At 40.1% G+C, this 20,391-nt stretch overlaps 1 protein-coding gene across 4 annotated transcripts in view; it reads left to right on the forward strand.

The window, feature by feature from the left end:
* The window catches only part of ptprub (protein tyrosine phosphatase receptor type Ub), a 528,033-nt gene that overhangs the window by 487,974 nt on the left and 19,668 nt on the right, over positions 1 to 20,391 (forward strand). For all 4 annotated transcript variants that reach the window (XM_062063249.1, XM_062063250.1, XM_062063251.1 and 1 more), the window contains 3 exons: positions 4,494 to 4,629; positions 5,096 to 5,245; positions 14,731 to 15,045. In XM_062063249.1, coding sequence (XP_061919233.1) covers positions 4,494 to 4,629; positions 5,096 to 5,245; positions 14,731 to 15,045 — 601 coding nt within the window. The remainder of the gene's footprint in view (positions 1 to 4,493; positions 4,630 to 5,095; positions 5,246 to 14,730; positions 15,046 to 20,391) is intronic.

A 20,391-nucleotide genomic window follows, 5' to 3' on the forward strand; every position in this document is an offset into this window, starting at 1 on the left:
TATAGCAATACGGTCTCACTGCACAGCAGGCCAGCAGTTAGCCGAGTCTGCAATCCATGGTGAGGCTCAACTAAGTGACGTGCCTCAACTGGCTGCTGATCACAGCAAGTCTCTTCTCAGTATTCGAACGGCAAATGTGAAAATTCAGCGATTTTGAATAAAAAATAATCTAAAACTGGTGAAGTTAAATGGAAAATAACTTTATAGTATAATCACTGGATACATATAACAATTTAATTTTTTTTTTCTTTTTACATTTTTTTTCTTTCCATGATGGCACGTGAGGCCCCACCTCACCTGCCTCCCCTGACTGCACGTCACTGAAAAGTTTGTATATTGGCGCAAATTTCTGCATCCTAATCTACGTGAACATGAATAATGGGTTACAGCCCCGACAAAAGTCCATATTTTAGTAAAAGTTTGTACACTTTGAACACAATATAAATAGCAGTACAGTACCGTATATTGTACAGACATAACAATGGGGTGATGGATCAACTTTCTATTGAATAACCAAGCCAAAACAAAAACTAGCTGAACTGTCCTTTTTCTATGCAGCCACATTGCCAACACACACACACACACACACACACACACACACACACACACACACACACACACACACACACACACACACACACACACACACACACACACACACACACACACACACACACACACACACACACACACATTGTCTCGTAATTCAGTGAGAATCAAAAATAGTTTGTAAAATGGAACTAAGAAAAAGTACAAATTCCGAAGTGTGGGAGTAATTTGATCCTATAGCGGCAAATAAGGTAAATGTTCTTCATTTCCTGTTTATTACCGTATTTTTCGGACCATAGGGTGCACGGGATTATAAAGTGGGTCTAGTCAGGTCTATTTTCACATTTACATTATAAGGCGCATTAAAGGGGTCATATTATTATTTATTTTTTGTTCTACATTTAAAACACTTCCTTGTGGTCTACGTAACATGTAATGGTGGTTCTTTGATCAAAATGTTGCAAAGATTAAGTTTTACAGACCATCTTCAAGTCGCTTTCTGACAGTCGCTTCAGGATGCGCCGTTTTTACGTGGCTCCACTGGCATCTTGTCCAGGGTGTACCTCGCCTTCCGCCCGAAGGCAGCTGAGATCGGCCCCAGCACCCCCCGTGACCCCGAAAGGGACAAGCGGTAGAAAATGGATTGGATGGCACTTCGACAGCTTCTTCTTCCCTTCATCCTTGTTGTACCGTTAGTTTTTAGCGCTTCCATAGCGAGTATACTGACAGGTATAAGTTAGAACTTTACGCTACTTTGTATTAGAATAGGCAACAGCGGAGGATGAATGCCCCATAACAAGATGAGAGAGAAAAAGAAGGATCTTATTGACTACGGCACGGACTATAATGGTGAACACATGCAAATTTTCGGCACCTATGCTGATCCCAAATACACAACAGCAGGTACCAATAGGTAAGAAAAGTTAAAAAAAAAACGCCATATAATATGTCTGCTAATAGGTGTCTAATAACACACCATAATAATACTCGTATGTTGAAGCACAGCATGTGTGACGACGGTAGAAGTACTGCTCCACTATCCATCAAGCGGTGCAGCTTTATAGCTTACCAAAGTCATACTACGTTTGTAAAACATTTTGACTGATTTTTGAGCGTTGTGTGTAATGGTTCTATATTCTTAATGAAGCATCAAGGTTTTAGGCTTGCTTGCTAATGTAACAGTTAAATGTAATGATTGTTGTCCCTTCAAGGATGTCAGACTGTCGGCGCAACACTGATGTCATCAGGGGGCGACAGTGTTGTTGTAGTAACAGGGACCCTGAGAAAATAAAGCAGGAGGCACACTCGCTCCAAACGAGAATCAGTTCAGTGTTTTTTGTCATTTCAAAAGAATATTTCTAAGCATTCTACAGCACGTACACTACACTAACCTGTACTTGCTAATGTCATTTATTGAGTAGGGGTGCATCAACCTGCAGTCCACATGTATCTTTTATGTGTGATGGCCATCTACTTGTCACTCTTATCATTACACTATACATCAAATAAAATTGCACAACCAGAATTAATCCGTAATTAGGTGCACCGGGTTCTAAGGAACATTGTAAAACATTTTTTAAATTGAAAGGATTTTAAGTGTGCCCTGTAGTCTGAAAAATATGTATTATAAGGCTGCTCGTATAGTTTTTTATTCTGTGTAGCTATTCGTTTAAAAATGTAAAACAATGAAATGCTAACTATCACTTTTATTTGCAGGTGAAATGCAGTGACTTGTACAAAACCCAAAACCAGTAAAATTGGCACATTGTGTAAATCGTAAATAAAAACAGAATACAATGATTTGCAAATCCTTTTCAACCTATATTCAATTGAATAAACTGCAAAGACAAGACACTTAACGTTCGAACTGGTGGACTTTGTTATTTTTTGCAAATATTAGCTCATTTGGAATTTAATGCCTGCAACTTGTTTCAAAGAAGCTGGCACGAGTGGCAAAAAAGACTGAGAAAGTTGAGGAATGGTCATCAAAAACTTATTTGGAACATCCCACAGGTGAACAGGCTAATCAGGAACAGGTGGGTGCCATGATTGGGTATAAAAGCAGCTTCCATGAAATGCTCAGTCATTCACAAACAAGGATGGGGTGAGGGTCACCACTTTGTCAACAAATGTGTGAGCAAATTGTCAGACAGTTTAAGAACAACATTTCTCATTTCTATTGCAAGGAATTTAGGGATTTCACCATCTACGGTCCGTAATATCATCAAAAGGTTCAGAGAATCTGGAGAAATCACTGCACGTACGCGGCAATGCCCGTGACCTTCAATCCCTCAGGCGGTACTGCATCAAAAACCGACATCAGTGTGTAAAGGATATCACCACATGGGCTCAGGAACACTTCAGGAAACCACTGCCAGTAACTACAGTTTGTCGCTACATCTGTAAGTGCAAGTTAAAACTGTCCTATGCGAAGCCAAAGCCATTTATCAACAACACCCAGAAACGCCGCCGGCTTCGCTGGGCCCATGCTAATCTAAGATGGACTGATACGAAGTGTAAAAGTGTTCTGTGTTCTGACGAGTCCACATTTCAAATTGTTTTTGGAAACTGTGGACGTCGTGTTCTCCGGACCAAAGAGGAAATTAACTATCCGGATTGTTATAGTCGTAAAGTTGAAAAGCCAGCATCTGTGATTGTATGGGGGTGTAATAGTGTCCAAGGCATAGGTAACTTACACATCTGTGAAGGCGCCATTAATGCTGAAAGGTACACACAGGTTTTGGAGCAACATATGCTGCCAACCAAGTAACGTCTTTTTCATGGACGCCCTTGCTTATTTCAGCGAGACAATGCCAACCCACATTCTGACCGTGTTACAACAGCGTGGCTTCGTAGTGAAAGAGTGCGGGTTAGACTGGCCTGCCTGTAGTCCAGACCTGTCTCCCATTGAAAATGTGTGGAGCATTATAAAGCCTAAAATACGACAACGGAGACCCCGGACTGTTGAACAACTTAAGCTGTACATACCATACCATACCAACTATATTTATAATCGAGCAAGAATGGGAAATAATTACACCTAAAAAAAATAAATTAGTCTCTTCAGTTCCCAAACGTTTACTGAGTGTTGTTAAAAGGAAAGGCCATGTAACACATTGGTAAAAGTGCCCCTGTGCCAACTTTTCTGCATTGTGTTGCTGCCATTAAATTCTAAGTTAATGATTATTTGCAAAAAAAAAAATGTTTTTCAGTTCGAACATTAAATATCTTGTCTTTGCAGTCTATTCAATTGAATATAAGTTGAAAAGGATTTGCAAATCATTGTATTGTGTTTTTATTTACGAATTACACAACGTGCCAACTTCACTGATTTTGGGTTTTGTATAATCCATCAGATGGCGGATGACCATTATGAAACACTAACACAGTACAGTGTCAATACTGGTAGCGAGTGTGCCCTACACTGACTGAGGCGTCATTTACCTATAACTACTAAACTTAAACAAAAGGTGAATTGAAGGCAACCTGACTTACTATTGATTGTTAAACAGCTACTCAGCAGACAGAAGACAAGCCTTTTTTAATGTAAAAACCATCAACTGAGAATCGAAAACATCAGAATCTTGACAAAAGGTAGTCATTTGCTGCTATTCTGGAGCTTCCATTCCTTCAAAACTCAAACTGCCTAATGGGAGCGTATGTCAAAGAATGCTATGTTGTAAAACTGTATCTTTTCCTGTAGTCAAAAACCTAACCTCAAGATAACAAGTAGTAAAACAACAGGATTCTAGATGCAACAATGGAGTTGTCATGCCAGCAGATGACACCACTCTGATCTTCTTGCATCTTCTTTCTTTTCAAACTGCGTGCATCGCCATTGGACTGGAACAGCTGCATATGTGAATTATTGAAAGGACATGTCGGCTTTAAGATGTGAATGGTCCCTAATGATGTTTTTTTTTTCTTTTTTCTTTGTGTGGCAGCGTGGGGGCGGGCCGCACAGGCTGCTACATTGTGCTGGATGTCATGTTGGACATGGCTGAGTGTGAAGGTGTAGTGGACATCTACAACTGTGTCAAAACACTCTGCTCCCGGCGTATCAACATGATCCAGACAGAGGTCAGACTAATTATGTCATGAAAAAGTAACTTTAAAAAAGTCTGCTTCTTCATCTAACTTCCCCTCATAGACAAATACAAAGGTCATTGTATTAGAGGCACATGTTGTCTGTGTGCTGCGTAGGCACGTTGTATTGTTTAGATTTGCACGTCATTTGCATATCCAGCATTTATTATGTAAATCCAAAGTTGACATAGTTGTTCATTATATTTGTAGCCATTTGCAACCGTCTCTTAATTAAATTCTTGCTGACGGCAAATGTTTGTTTACGTAAAGATATGTATTTATTCTACTTTGGTACACTACCAACAATGTTCATTTAAAACAAAGGACATCTTTAAGTGTGCTGTTGTGTTTAATACATGATTGTTTTTGTGGTGTTGACTGCCTTATTAAAAATATGTTTTTTGGAAGTATGTTAAGACATATACAGTACATTCTAAAGTGTGTGTTTCCCTCCCTGCAGGAGCAGTATGTCTTCATCCATGATGCCATTTTGGAAGCGTGTCTATGTGGCGAGACAGCCATTCTGGTGAACGAGTTCTCAGTTGCCTACAGAGAGATGCTGAGAGTGGATTCCCAGAGTAATTCCTCCCAGCTCCGTGAGGAATTTCAGGTCTGTTTTGCTTCTAGAGCAATGCATTGCATCATTTTAGTTTTAGTGTTTTTGGTGGTTTTTTTTGTTAAATTATGCATTAATTTTGGCTTGTACATTTCCTAAATAAAATATGGCATCGCCAGACTTAGAGGATGTTCATTCAGTTGTTTGATTTTGTAGAAATAAAGCAGATAACAGAAACAAGAAAATAAAAAAAAAATTATAATTTGTGATACTAACAATTTAATTTTCACATCAAACAGAATTATAATTATGGAATCACTGAAAAATTAGGAAACAAATATGGACTCACGCTTTATTTTGTATTTCTAAAGCTAACACCTGTAAAAGATTACATCTGTTCATTAATCTGCTTTATTAAAGTAGTGTTCACATCATGGAGAGTTGCTGCACCAGGTGGCTTGACATTAATCATGACTCCAACACAAGAGCTGTCATTTGAAACAAACAAGGTTCCAATGGGCTAAGGACAATATAATAAGATTAGAATATTTATTGTCCTTGCACAAGCACACACAATACACTAGTTCAACAAAATTTTGGGCACGGATTCACTCCTCAGTGCAGAACAGGTAAATAATAGAAGAACAACTAAAAAATAATATTAAATACATAAATAAACTGGAATCTTATACGCTCATTATAAAAACTTTACATTGCAGCATGTTATAGCACATATTAAAACACGTCATATTAACAACGTTGCTGATTGCACTTGTGCATGAAATGACACAGTTTCACAGTCACATGTTTGCATTTAACAGGACTATGGCCCTGTTATAAAAACTGTCCCTCAGTCTATTAGTTTGTGTTTTCAGCAGCCTGACTCTTCTGCCTTAGGATCATCCGGTGTCCTGGATCTGTACTGTCTTTTAAAATTATGCGTGCCCTTTTGAGACTGCGGGAGCTATAGAGGTCCTGGAGGGAGGAGAGAGGGTGCCCAATGATTTGATGGGCGGTGTTGATGTTGAGCAATGGTGGACTATGGATGAGTAAATGAAAGTTATATTCAATTATGACTCACAAATCTGCTTTGTGCAAGGTGATGATGCTGGAATTTTTGTTAGGTGGTGTTCAAATTAGATTTATGAAGACGACTGCCTGAAGAAAACATACATGTCCACAGTCATTGATGATATGTGGCTGCATGACTAGTAATGGCACTGGGGAGATGACTGATTCAGATTACATCTTCAGTAAATACAGAAGTTTACATTGACATGTTGGACACGTTTCTTATTCCATCAATGGAAAGCATGTTCGCGGATGATGGTGACATTTTTTAAGATGCTATTGCATCTTGCCATCAAGCAAAAACTGCAATAACTTTTCTTGAAGAAACATACTTCAGGTCAATGTCCATCCATCCATCCATCCATTTTCTACCGCTTGTCCCTCTCAGGGTCGTGGAGCCTATCCCAGCCTGCAAATAGTCCAGATTTCAATCCAATGTAAAAAGTTGTGGGGGAAATGAAAGAAAATGGTCCATGGCACGACTCTAACCTGCAAAGCTGATCTGACAACAGCATAGAAAGTTGGAGATTGAGTACTGTTTGTCACTCGTTAAGTCCATGCCTCAGAGACTATAAGATGTTGTAAAAGAATGAGCTGGTGCGACAAAATGCTAGTTGTGTGTTGAAGTGTTTTTTGGTTATCTTTTATGATTCCATAATTTTTATCAGATGTATTTAGTGACTACATATTTGTTTGACTCTGCTTGATTTAAAAATGAAATTGTTACTGAATACCATATTTTTTCTTGAATCATTTTAGTGTTTATTACAGCCGGAAAGGTGACATTTAAAATGACTATAGCTTTGTGTAATGTCTGTTATCTGCTTCTTTACTACAAAATTAAACATCTGAATGAACATCCTCCAAGACAGATCATTTCTTACCTAGGGTTGTAGGTAAAAGAGGTGTAAGGGAACACAATAATCATGATTAAGTTCACACCTCAGTTTTAAGGTCGTAATTTGGTTTATTTTCGCAAATGAAGAAGAAAAAGTAAATGAGGAAACAAAAGGGAAAAAAAAACATACTTCACTTTAGTGTTATCAGTTTGAATCACTTTACAATGAAACATAAAAAACTGCTGGCAAAAAAAAAAAAAAAAAAAAAATAGAAAAAAAAAAATAATAATAATAATAATATATCTATATATATATATATATATATATATATATATATATATATATATATATATATATATATATATATATATATATATATATATATATATATCACATCACAGGTGTGGCAAATCAAGATGCTGACTAAACAGCATGATTACTGCACAGGTGTGCCTTAAGCTGCCCACCATCAAAGACCACTCTTAAATGTGCAGTTTTATCACACAACACAATGCCACAGATGTTGCAAGTTTTGAGTGAGCGTGCAGTTGGCATGCTGACTGCAGGAATATCCACCAGAGCTATTGCCGTGAATTTAATATTAATTTCTCGACCATAAGCCGTCTCCAAAGACGTTTAAGAGAATCTGGCAGTACATCCAACTGGCCTTACAACCGCAGACCACGTGTAACCTCACCAGCCCAAGACATCCACATCCAGCAGGTGCACCTCCATGATCATTTGAGACCAGCCAACCGGACAGCTGCCACAACAATTAGTTTGCATGACCAAAGAATTTCTGTAAAAACTTTAAGAAACCGTCTAAGGGAAGCTCATCTGCGTGCTTGTCGTTCTCATCAGGGTCTTGACCTGACTGCAGCTTGTCGTTGTTACCGACTTGAGTGGGCAAATGCTCTTATTCGATGGCGTCTGGCACGTTGGAGAAGTATTCTCTTCACAGATGAATTCCAGTTTTCACTGTTCAGGGAAGATGGCAGACTGTGTATGTGGTGTTGTGTGGGAGAGCGGTTTGCTGATGTCAATGTTGTGAATCGAGTGGCCCATGGTGGAAGTGGGGTTATGGTATGGGCAGGCATGTGTTACGGACAATGAATGCAAGTGCATTTTATTGATGGCATTTTGAATGCACAGAGACACCGTGACGAGATCCTGAGCCCATTGTTGTGCCATTCACCCAAGACCATCACCTCATGTTGCATAATGACAATGCACAGCCTCATATTGCAAGGATCTGTACACAATTCCTGCAAGCTGAAAACATTCCAGTTCTTGCATGGCCAGCATATTCACCAGACATGTCACCCATTGAGCATGTTTGGGATGCAGTGGATCGGCGTATACAGTTCCAGTTCCAGCAACTTGGCATAGCCATTGAAGAGGAGTGGACCAACATTCCACAGGCCACAATCAAAAACCTGATTAACTCTATGCGAAGGAGATGTGTTGCACTGCATGAGGCAAATGGTGGTCACACCAGATACTGACTCCTCGATATGCCTGAGTTTTGTTATCAAAATGTATGTGTAATTGAAATGTCTTCATGCCCCAATGTACCACCAAATTGTGTCAACATTCTTCAGGCTGATTTTGCATAATCTTAACCAAAAAAACCTAATGTGTATGTGAAGGTGCTTTATCTGGGTCCATATAGCATAGCTTGTTTTGATTATTATATATAGTAGTTTGAGTTGAAACAATAGATAGGGACGTGTAGACTGACAGTTGCTCCACTGTATAAAATGTCTGAAGAACAGAGACATTTTGAAATGAACAAAGAGAGCAGGAAGTAGTTTAACGAGCTTTTTGTGTGTGCATGCACAGACATGTGCAGAGTGTTTGTGCAGGATTATGATAGTGCCACTTCACTGTGTGACTGTATTAAAATCTTCTGGTTGCTAGCGAGGCGGCCGCTGCACATTTTTATGAGATGTTGATAAGGAGAGAAGAGAACCAGCTGTGTTCTCACATGCTACTCTTGCCTCATACGCAGCTTCCTCCTCCTCCTCCTCCTCCTCCTCCTGCCGCTGCAGCGCTTTCATAGCCCACCAGCCGCACTCATTCTAGGCTTAACATTTCAAAGGGATGCCGGGGAAGGCTCATGCGCTTCCTTTAATTTGATGCGGTTTTATCCTTATGTTCTACATAGGAATTATGAAGGATGTATGTTTGGGATTAGGAACATGTGCAGCTAGTGTGACACGCTAATTACAAACATGCCTTGCATTGATGCTGTGCGCCCATCCCACTGTGACTGTTGTTGAAAGCATACCCCTCTCCCAATAGGCTCACCGCTTTCTACCAGCACAGAGGAAACCACTTGCTTAGTTGTATTATTGATATTGTGTGTTAACGAATGTACTTTATATTACTTAAAGTTGTTACATCGCCAGTTTTGCTTGGTTTGTAGCTGGATAACACAAAAATGGCATTCCCAACTCCTTATGAACTCTGCCTACATTTAGAGGAGTGAGACATGTTACAATTTGGGGTAATGTTTGAATAAAATAATAGCAGAAGAGTTTGAGTCACTGTGAAATTGCTCCCCTATCCCCAGACTGCAAATTAAAGTTAAAGTTAAAATACCAATGTCCTCTGCATTTGACCCATCCCCTTGTTCACCCCCTGGGAGGTGAGGGGAGCAGCGGGCAGCAGCGGTGCCGCGCCCGGGAATCATTTTTGGTAATTTAACCCCCAATTCCAACCCTTGATGCTGAGTGCCAAGCAGGGAGGTAATGGGTCCCATTTGTATAGTCTTTGGTATGACTCGGCCGGGGTTTGAACTCACAACCTACCGATTTAAGGGCGGACACTCTAACCACTAGGCCAACGAGTATGGTGGATTCCTATTCCTACAGCAGGGCTATTCAACTTTAATTGTGTTGGGGGCCACATTTCCAGAAAGCTAAGGGCCAGGGGGGCTGGACTTCTCTCTGTACTATTATTCGTATTTTGTATATACTTGAGAACAGTTGACATTTGATTTTTACTCTATTTAATTTGTCTTTGTTTAGAAATGTGGTGTTCTCTGCTGGCCCTACTGCAAAGAAGCTAGTCAAAGATCATCTGCATGTATGACAGTGTTTCCGTGTTGTTAGAAATCTGCTGCCAATATGTTTGTCACTTCCAATATTTTTAAACTAAACTCGCGGGCAGTCTGGTGTCATTTCTTGTCCAGGTCTTGCCTGTGGTGCACAAGCTGAATAGAGCCGTCCTACAGTAAATTATTTCTCCAAATATCAGAAAGTACCCTGCGACATTCACTTTTGTTAACATAATGTATGTTCTCTCTTTGCCATATGTGTCATGTTGAAATTATTCCAACCACTTCATAATAAAAAATTATACAGTGTGCATTATCCTTCACGAACCAGGAAGTGCACTGCTTAACATACAAACAGACAAACCAGCACTAACCTGCAACTAACAAATAGTTAGACAAACAAAGACAAATACAAATGTTGTCTTACCCCCCACACACTCTTGTGTCAGTCAAAACTGTTCTACTCACTCCAGACTCAGTATATAGTATATTCATGTCGTATCACATCATCTTCTATATGAACCAGAAAAGGGACCAGTGGCGGGCTGTGCGTTTCCCATCTCGGCCTTCAGTGATGTCCGACTTCAATGATCACCTCTCAAAATACCATCATTTATGTCACCACATGACCATTGCTGGAGAAATACTATACAGAAACACATTTACGCCCTACTGTGCATAGAATCACATCAACAGTGTATAAACGGGTTATTTTCTGGCGCATTTAATAATCAATAAACCCGCACCAGCAATGAAAACATATCTTATGTGGTACTGTCAAATTTTACATTGCAAAAAACATATTAAACGTGAAAAAAATAAAGAAATAAAATAATTGAACTCACAATTTGTAGCACCCATTCGATGCCGTATAACCCCTCGTAGTCGGTTTATTCGAGTGGAAATGGCGGGCATTTCCCCATTTCATTGCCAACATCGTCTCAAAAGATTTAGTTTCTCTTTAATTATCCTTCTTGAAAATGGCCTTGCAAATATATATCTGCCACCTAATCAACGTTTTGTTCTCCTTCTTGGTGGGTCAACACTTCCTGCTTCCTGCTAAATTGCAATTTGTGATTGGATAATCACTTTGGAATGACAAGTGAGCATCCAATCACAGTCTTGTTAACATCAGGCTACCTACATAGGCTACTGTCAACAACTTGTGATCTCATTTCATTTCATTCATTTAATTTCTTTTTATTCCTTTTAATGAAAATGCATATATACATATACAGTTGACACTTTCATTGTTTTTTTGTTTCTTATACATTTCCATGATCAGAAAGGAGCAGATGTCCTGATCTAATTGGCTATTGCAACTGTCTCTCAACTCCATGTGTTCTCAAATTCATCTGCTAACGGTCCCGATGGGTATCCAATCACAGGACGCGTAAATGTCACGTTCAACGTGAGGCCTTCTAGAAGGCCTTACTGACAACAACGCAAGATCTGATTGGCTATTGCAACTGTCTATCACTGTATGTCCCCGCTCACTTACAGTGCACGGACGCCCGCAATGTTGATTCTGAAAGTTCTGGGCAGATTTGGTACAGCATGGCAACATAAGCTAGCTGAATTCTGATTAGATAAAAACTCTAACTAAAAACAACAGCACTGGAAGGAGCAAAATATGACATGAAATTAATATGAATAATTTTATATATTTAGGGAAAGTAAATTAAAAAATACTCGTATCTTTAAAGGCCTACTGAAACCCACTACTACCGACCACGCAGTCTGATAGTTTATATATCAATGATGAAATCTTAACATTGCAACACATGCCAATACGGGTTAACTTATAAAGTGCAATTTTAAATTTCCCGCTAAACTTCTGGTTGAAAACTTCTATGTATGATGATGTATGCGTGTGACGTCAATCGTTGAAACGGAAGTATTCGGGCACATTGTATCCAATACAAAAAGCTCGGTTTTCATCGCAAAATTCCACAGTATTCTGGACATTTGTGTTGGTGAATCTTTTGCAATTTGTTTAATGAACAATGAAGACTGCAAAGAAGAAAGCTTTAGGTGGGATCGGTGTATTAGCGGCTGGCTGCAGCAACACAACCAGGAGGACTTTGACTTGGACAGCAGACGCGCTATCCGACGCTAGCCGCCGACCGTATTGATGATCGGGTGAAGTCCTTCGTCGCTCCGTCGATCGCTGGAACGCAGGTGAGCACGGGTGTTGATGAGCAGATGTGGGCTGGATGGCGTAGGTGGATAGCTAATGTTTTTAGCATAGCTCTGTGAAGTCCCGTTGCTAAGTTAGCTTCAATGGCGTCGTTAGCAACAGCATTGTTAAGCTTCGCCAGGCTGGAAAGCATTAACCGTGTAGTTACAGGTCCATGGTTTAATAGTATTGTTGATTTTCTGTCTATCCTTCCAGTCAGGGGTTTATTTATTTTGTTTCTATCTGCAGTTAAGCCCGATGCTATCACGTTAGCTCCGTAGCTAAAGTGCTTCGCCGATGTATTGTCGTGGAGATAAAAGTCACTGTGAATGTCCATTTCGCGTTCTCGACTCTCATTTTCAATAGAATATAGTATCCGAGGTGGTTTAAAATACAAATCCGTGATCCACAATAGAAAAAGGAAAGAGTGTGGAATCCAATGAGCCAGCTTGTACCTAAGTTACGGTCAGAGCGAAAAAAGATGCGTCCTGCACTGCAATCTAGTCCATCACTCTCACGTTCCTCATCCACGAATCTTTCATCCTGGCTCAAATTAATGGGGTAATCGTCGCTTTCTCGGTCCGAATCGCTCTCGCTGCTGGTGTAAACAATGGGGAAATGTGAGGAGCCTTTCAACCTGTGACGTCACGCTACTTCCGGTACAGGCAAGGCTTTTTTATCAGCGACCAAAAGTTGCGAACTTTATCATCGATGTTCTCTACTAAATCCTTTCAGCAAAAATATTGCAATATCGCGAAATGATCAAGTATGACACATAGAATGGATCTGCTATCCCCGTTTAAATAAAAAAAATTCATTTCAGTAGGCCTTTAATTATGATCATGATTTCTGGTTATGTTAGGCCAGCAGAGAAGTTATTGCTGGCCCTGACGTCCCACCACTGAAAGGAACTTTTAAAACACAAACGCAAATGACAATTTTTTGCTTTTGTTTAAAAATGTTGTTTTTTATTTCGAGTCATAATTCAATCAATTAACTTGCCCAATAATTAAAAATGGTACACATCATCATCTTACATCCTAAAACAAGGACTGTTAACTGAAACAATGTTGCAAAAGAAAGGCAAACATTTTTTGTCATTTTTGGTGAATATTCTTTTGTTTTTTGTTAAAATGAGCTTTGAAGTAGGGCTGTCAAAAATAACGTGTTTACTCATGTGATTACTCACAAAAGTATCCCAATTATTATCTATGTATATATGCATATTAATTACGCCATTTATTTTGACCTTATATGCTCCTTTACATTAACCGCGGATGGTTACCTGAAGGCGGGTTGTTATACGGTCAGTGATCAGGTCAATGCATACGCCAGTGCAAAGAGAAATGAGGAGACTCCCACTGGTGTGCTCACTGACAAATGTTGCTTCAAAATACACCCAGATATGGGTCTTTAGATGAAACTGTTTTGAGAAAATAATGTAGTGCATTCAAGCAACACATTATAAACATTTTTCTGTAAGACATTTTGACAATAAAACTGCATTTGTGTCCAAATATTGGGCTCTTTTAAAATGTACTTAAATCATCCAAGCAAAAAGTAACCTATGATTAATCATAATTATCCCGAATACAAAAGTGTGGTTAATCTGATCAGAAAAAAAAAAAAATTGACAGCACGAGTTTAAACATTTCTCTCACATTAAAATAAAAAATGTTTCAGTCAGCTTCATCCTTCATAAATCAGGTTGTATTTGTAATTTCAAAAGAGTTAGGAAGAACTTTCTTTTGCGCCTCGTTGTTCTTCCCACCCCAGAATCCCGGATGGTACCATCCAATCATCATACATCATTGCTAACATCAATGGACAAAGTAACACAAATACGACACTCTGTGTTACAATGCCGCATGTCGGCTGTTGGCGTGATCCCAGGATGCAGAGAAATATAGGCAAAGTACAAGCAGGAGGGCCCTTTATTATGTACCAGGCAGACTATAAGACACTCAGATCTAGCAGGAATTTAGAAAGGAGGCAGCAATATTTATTACAATAAAGATTTTAGGCCATATTGACCATCCATAACCAGGACAGGAAGTAATACTAAACACAGGAAAATAACATAAATAGTCCAAGCTGCCATGTGGGATCATGACACTTATCATATTTTTTTTGTTAACAGTTCAACCTTAGTATAAATCTGCGGTCTACTCAGTGTTTTTCTAGAGTTATACATCTTATTATTGTGAAATGAATAAAAGTAAAATGTGCAGTATAGCGGTTTCCTTGAAGTTATACATCTATGAAAAATGGTATTGTTATTGCTTGTTGTCAGGAAGCTACAGTAATTTATTCTTGAGTCCTGTATAATGATTTTTTCCCCGTGCAGTCTGTTCACTACTTTACTCTTTTCCTACCTTATCATTTGTAGACGCTAAACTCTGTGACACCCCACCTGGATGTCGAGGAATGTAGCATCGCCCTGTTGCCCAGAAATCGAGAGAAGAATCGCAGCATGGATGTTCTTCCACCAGATCGGGCCTTGGCCTTCCTTGTAACAACAGAGGGGGAGAGCAACAACTACATCAACGCTGCTCTGGCTGACAGCTTCCACCAGCAAGCTGCCTTCATTGTGACCCCTCACCCTCTGCCCGGCACCACGGCGGACTTCTGGAGGCTTATCTTCGACTACGGCTGCACGGCTGTGGTAATGCTCAACCAACTGAATCAGTCCAACTCGGCCTGGGTAAGGTCAAAGTCTTGTGTATTGTTGATCATTGATTAGCGTTATAGGAAAATGTTTCTGTTCATGAGTGGCCCTTTTCCATAATTCTTTACTGGATACTTTTTTCTGCCATCGCTCTTTCTGCATATCACTGTGCTTGGGGTTAGTTCCTTCATGCCATTTTGTCAGGCTTTGATCCTTGACCACATTGATGTCAAAGCACGACTAGATAACACCCGCCCCACTTTTTCCTTTCCCCTCTTTGGAGAATAGACTTCCTCTGCCCTCCAGCCACATCTTAGGCTTCTTTTTGTTGGCGCCCCACTTTTTCAATCTCCTAGCATATGTCTTCTATCTCCTCCTGCGCGATTGCCTGCTGGATTTCTAATTCTGTTTAGTGACATAGCAGGAAAGTGGAAGGGAATTTCAAAAAACTTTGAAACTTTGAAACTTTGTAAGCGATAATGAAACACATGCTAAGAATCCAGACTTGGTAATAGACAGACTGCGTTTACAAATGGAACACAACTTTTTTGCATATTCTAACTTGGCTGGGTAAAAATGTGAAATTCATATTTCATTGTTTCACAGGTCTGTTCAATCTAAACCATTAATCTTCCATGGAATCAGTCAGACAACTCTTTTCCAAAGGCGTCTCTCATACAGACCTAAAAATGTTTAAAACATGTAACCCATTGCAATCTCTCCACTTTTACTGGCATCTAAAAAATACATATGCAATACCTGCAATATGTTGAGTCAACCGGTTGGCAAGTGGGGGAGTGGGACGGCAGGTGTAAAATATATATATATTTTTGTTTCTTTTAGTGCAGTGCAGAACCTGCCGGGACGGTGTGGCGAAGTTGGTAGAGTGGCTGTGCCAGCAATCGGAGTGTTGCTGGTTACTGGGGTTCAATTCCCACATTCTACCTTCCTAGTCACGTCCGTTGTGTCCTTGGGCAAGACACTTCACCCTCTGCCTCTGATGGCTGCTGGTAGCGCCTTGCATGGCAGCTCCCGCCATCAGTGTGTGAATGTATGGGTAAATGTGGAAATACTGTCAAAGCGCTTTGAGTACCTTGAAGGTAGAAAAGCGCTATACAAGTACAACCTATTTATCATTTATTTATCATTATTTATTTTTGGACCTATTGGCAACTTTAGTCACAAGACTTTTAGGAACACTGATGTGGTGTTAATTTGAGGGATTTGAGTTTTCCCCCTCCTCCTTTCTCGTTGAAATCTCATAAAGAACATTACAGCTCCCACCTCATTCTTCTTCCCTGCTGTTAATAACACTAGCTTACTGCCTGGACACCCCCTGCTGTTCATGGCTGCTGGAACCAATGTGACTTACTTTCTTGTGCAAAAATAAATTAAATAAACCTATCAGCTCCTTCCGCTACACCCAACCAGCTGCCTTTATGCATTTTATGGTGAGAAACTCCCTTGTTTGTTGAATGAATTGAATCTTCTTTATATGCTTTACATAATGTATGACAAATAGATGGCTTTCCATTGGGATACATTATGTGTGTGCATGTAGCCATAAATTACTATGTTTTATACTTTTGTTATCAACGTTTTTTAATATGCATTTATAATTCTCTGATGTGAATTCACAATGCCTCATAAAAGAACGATCATTTATAACTCAGTGCTGTTGGAGTATATTGGTGTTTAGATGATCGTCACACAATACTAAGGGCCTAATTTAGTAAGACAAAAACACCATGTGCGAAACTGTGTGTGCAAAAAATCATGAGTGGGTGTGTTGCGTCCGATTTACTAACAATTTACTAACAATTACCAAGAGTTGCAGACTGCCTTATTTAAATCAGGATTTTGCTTGTACTATACAGGGCTTTTACCAGAGACGATCGTTTTTGTGCACATTCATGTTATCATGCTCCTCCCTGTGTGCGATGTCTTGAACCAGCAGCACATTTGAGGGAGTTGGCTTGCTAACTGCAGGAATGTCCACCAGAGCTGTTGCCTGTGAATTGAATACTTATTTATCTACCATAAGCCGTCTCCAAAGGAATTTGAAAGAATTAGGCAGTACATCCAACCGGCCTCACAACCGCAGACCACGTGTAACCCCACCAGCCCAGGACCTCCACATCCAGGAGGTGCACCTCCATGATCGTCTGAGACCAGTCAACCGGACAGCCGCTAAAACAATTGGTTTGCATAACCAAAGAATTTCTGCACAAACTGTGAGAAAACATCTCAGGGAAGCTCATCTGCATACTCGTCGTTGTCATCGGGGTCTCGACCTGACTGCAGTTCGTCATCATAACCAACTTGAGTGGGCAAATTCGATGGCGTCTGGCACGGTGGAGAGGTGTTCTCTTCACGGATGAATCCCGGTTTTCACTGTTCAGGGCAGATGGCATACAGCATGTGTGGCGTAGTGTGGGTGAGCGGTTTGCTTGTGTCAACATTGGGAATCAAGTGGCTCATGGTTGGGGTGGGGTTATGTTATGGTCAGGTGTATATTATGGACAACGAACACAAGCACATTTTATTGATCAATCAATCAATGTTTATTTATATAGCCCTAAATCAAAAGTGTCTCAAAGGGCTGCACAAGCCACAACGACATCCTCAGTTCAGATCCCATATAAGGGCAAGGAAAAACTCACAACCCATTGGGATGTCAATTGATGGCATTTTGAATGCACAGAGATACCGTGACGAGATCCTGAGGCCCATTGTTGTTCACCCCAGACCATCCCCTCATGTTGCAGCATAAAAATGCACGGCCCCATGTTGCAAAGATCTGTACACAATTCCTGGAAGCTGAGACATCCCCGTTCTTGCATGGCCAGTATACTCACTGGACATGTCACCCATTGAGCATGTTTGGGATGCTGTGGATCGGCTTATACGACAGCATGTTCCAGTTCCTGCCAATATTCCGCAATTCCGCACAGCCATTAAAGATGAGTGGACCAACATTCCACAGACCACAATCAACAACTTGATCAACGCTGCGAAGGAGGTGTGTTGCACTGCTTGAAGCAAATGGTGGTCACACCAGGTACTGGCTGCTTTTTGGACCCCCCAGAACCCCAATAAAGCAAAACTGTTGACTTATCAGCTGCTTCCTCGTTACCTTGCTCGTCAGACTTTGACAAGTTGGAACACTTTGACAGCCAATTTAGAGGCAATGAAGAGAACAATACTTACATCATGTACTGTATATAAAACCTCAATGGAGGTGTTTGGATGTTTCTGAAGGGCTTTGTAGGCGGAATGGAACGGCTCCCATAGGCTCCATTGTAAGCTGACTTTTGATCACATTTATTTAATATTTGGAATGCATTAAGAAAAATCCATCCGTCGTCATGTCCTTCATAATGACTGTGAACAATTATGCAAAATTCCCCAAAAAAGTGCAGTTTCCTTTTAACATTTATATACAGTATATTTTTTCAATTTTTTGTTTTTTTTATATTATATCATTTTGCTCTATTTTTCTTGCCTACATCATCACCACATCCAGTTTCAGCATTGCTGTTACGATGGTCAAAGTCTTTTTTTCGGCGGCCAAATTTTCAATGCTTCACTAGCCAAAAGTGCACATTCATACTGTAACAACCTGCCGGTTATAAATGTTTGTTTGTGTGTGATTGAAGTGAAGTGAAAAGGGATTGATAGATAATGAGGACGTGTGTGCACAGGAGGGAATGCGTGCTGGAATTGGTCCGGTTGATAGCATAACATTGGCAATAAAGTTAAAAAGGGCGTTTGACTTTGTGTGACTTCTTCTGGAGGTTACAATACATTATATCACTTAAATTCGTTTTCACCTGAAAAATTAAATATTTTTAAGGCATGGCGGCTCTTATTTTGCTGTGGTGGTGCACCACGACCATTTACATGTCGGGGAAGCCCTGTTGGTGCATTATGAATTCAAGAAACGTCTGGATCAAAAGCGTTTCAGGTATTCACATCCAAGTGTCAAGATTCAAGTCTATAGAGTCCTGGTCTTTCTTTATAGCTACAAGAGCTGGGCATTAACTACTGACACCAAACATACACACAATTATTTTGATCGCAAACTAAAACCTTAATGGCTATCAATGGGACAAACCATCTTCTTGGGAAGACTTAAAAGAAGTGTGTAACTTGTATCATTTGTGTACCCAAACTATGACGCTGTGCCTTCAGGGGAATGATACAGCTCTTAGGTGTGTTTACAGTACCACAAATTATCCTTACTGCACATGTCTTTGATGTCAGCTGTACTTTGGTGGTGGAAAAGGGACTTTATTAGTCTCGGAATGAAGCGATTGTCTTGCTGCTGTCTCCCCCCATTCAACATACAGACGTTGATTTATATACTGTTGAGTTTGTTGCTTTATAAGGAGACTAGCAAAAACAAAAGTATGGTCTGGAGTGTCATGTGTAGATGTAACAATACAACAAGGGATCCAGTTGTTGTCTTAAGGAGCTGTTTTATCCACCACATCACAGCTAATTTAAGTGCTAACTGGAAGCCTTAAACACATACACAGAATGCCATAACAGAGAGACACGCCGCAACCCGTATATAATCACAAAATAAAAAGCACAAAACAGCTCCATTTCAAAAAGAGAGGTAAAACTAAAGTAGTGAACAGAAGGAAAAAATGATAAATCGCGTCAGACAAGCAGAAATGCACAATTCCATGTCTGTTTACAGTGGGAGTATACTTCTTCTGCACCTGCAAGTCCAAAAGATGGTGCCGGAGCACAAATAATAACACATCTTTCCGTTTATGTTCGGTTCTGCGCATGTCAAAGTAAAGTATTCCGATTTGAAGTGTTATGCATGAAAATGCACGTCATAATCAGATTATTATTTTTAGGGTTCATGTACACAGTAACATTCTATTCCAAATGATGATCAGAGCAAAATGTTGTCCATGTACACGTGGCTACGGTTTCAATATGCATACTGATTTTACCCAAGAGCCTGACCTCGCTGACCTAATACCTGCAACATGCTGCACTCACTCGTGTTATCCACCCTGATCCGCTGCGGTGTTAAAACAATACCAACAAATCCTTCAATATCGCACATTCTCCTTATGTCTCTGGTCAAAGTCACAAGTAAGTACTGTATGCAAGCAAAGGTTAGTTTAATTTTTAGTTTCAGCTACTGTATGTCAACAACCGCTTTAGTCAACAACAGCTTATGACGTGAGACAGCCAGTCTGAGGGGCTTTGAGATATGCAGGTTTCCCTGTGTTGTGCAGTTTGCTGCAGTGATCGGTTTTCTTGCTGCTCTCAGTCACCTCTGGAGTCGAGTTGTTTATAGTCAATACTATTCGCTGGAAGTTCAAAGTGTCTACATGAGTAACTTTCCTGTCTTTT

This window comes from Entelurus aequoreus, linkage group LG11 (genome assembly GCF_033978785.1).
Source record: "Entelurus aequoreus isolate RoL-2023_Sb linkage group LG11, RoL_Eaeq_v1.1, whole genome shotgun sequence".
Lineage (NCBI taxonomy): Eukaryota > Metazoa > Chordata > Actinopteri > Syngnathiformes > Syngnathidae > Entelurus > Entelurus aequoreus.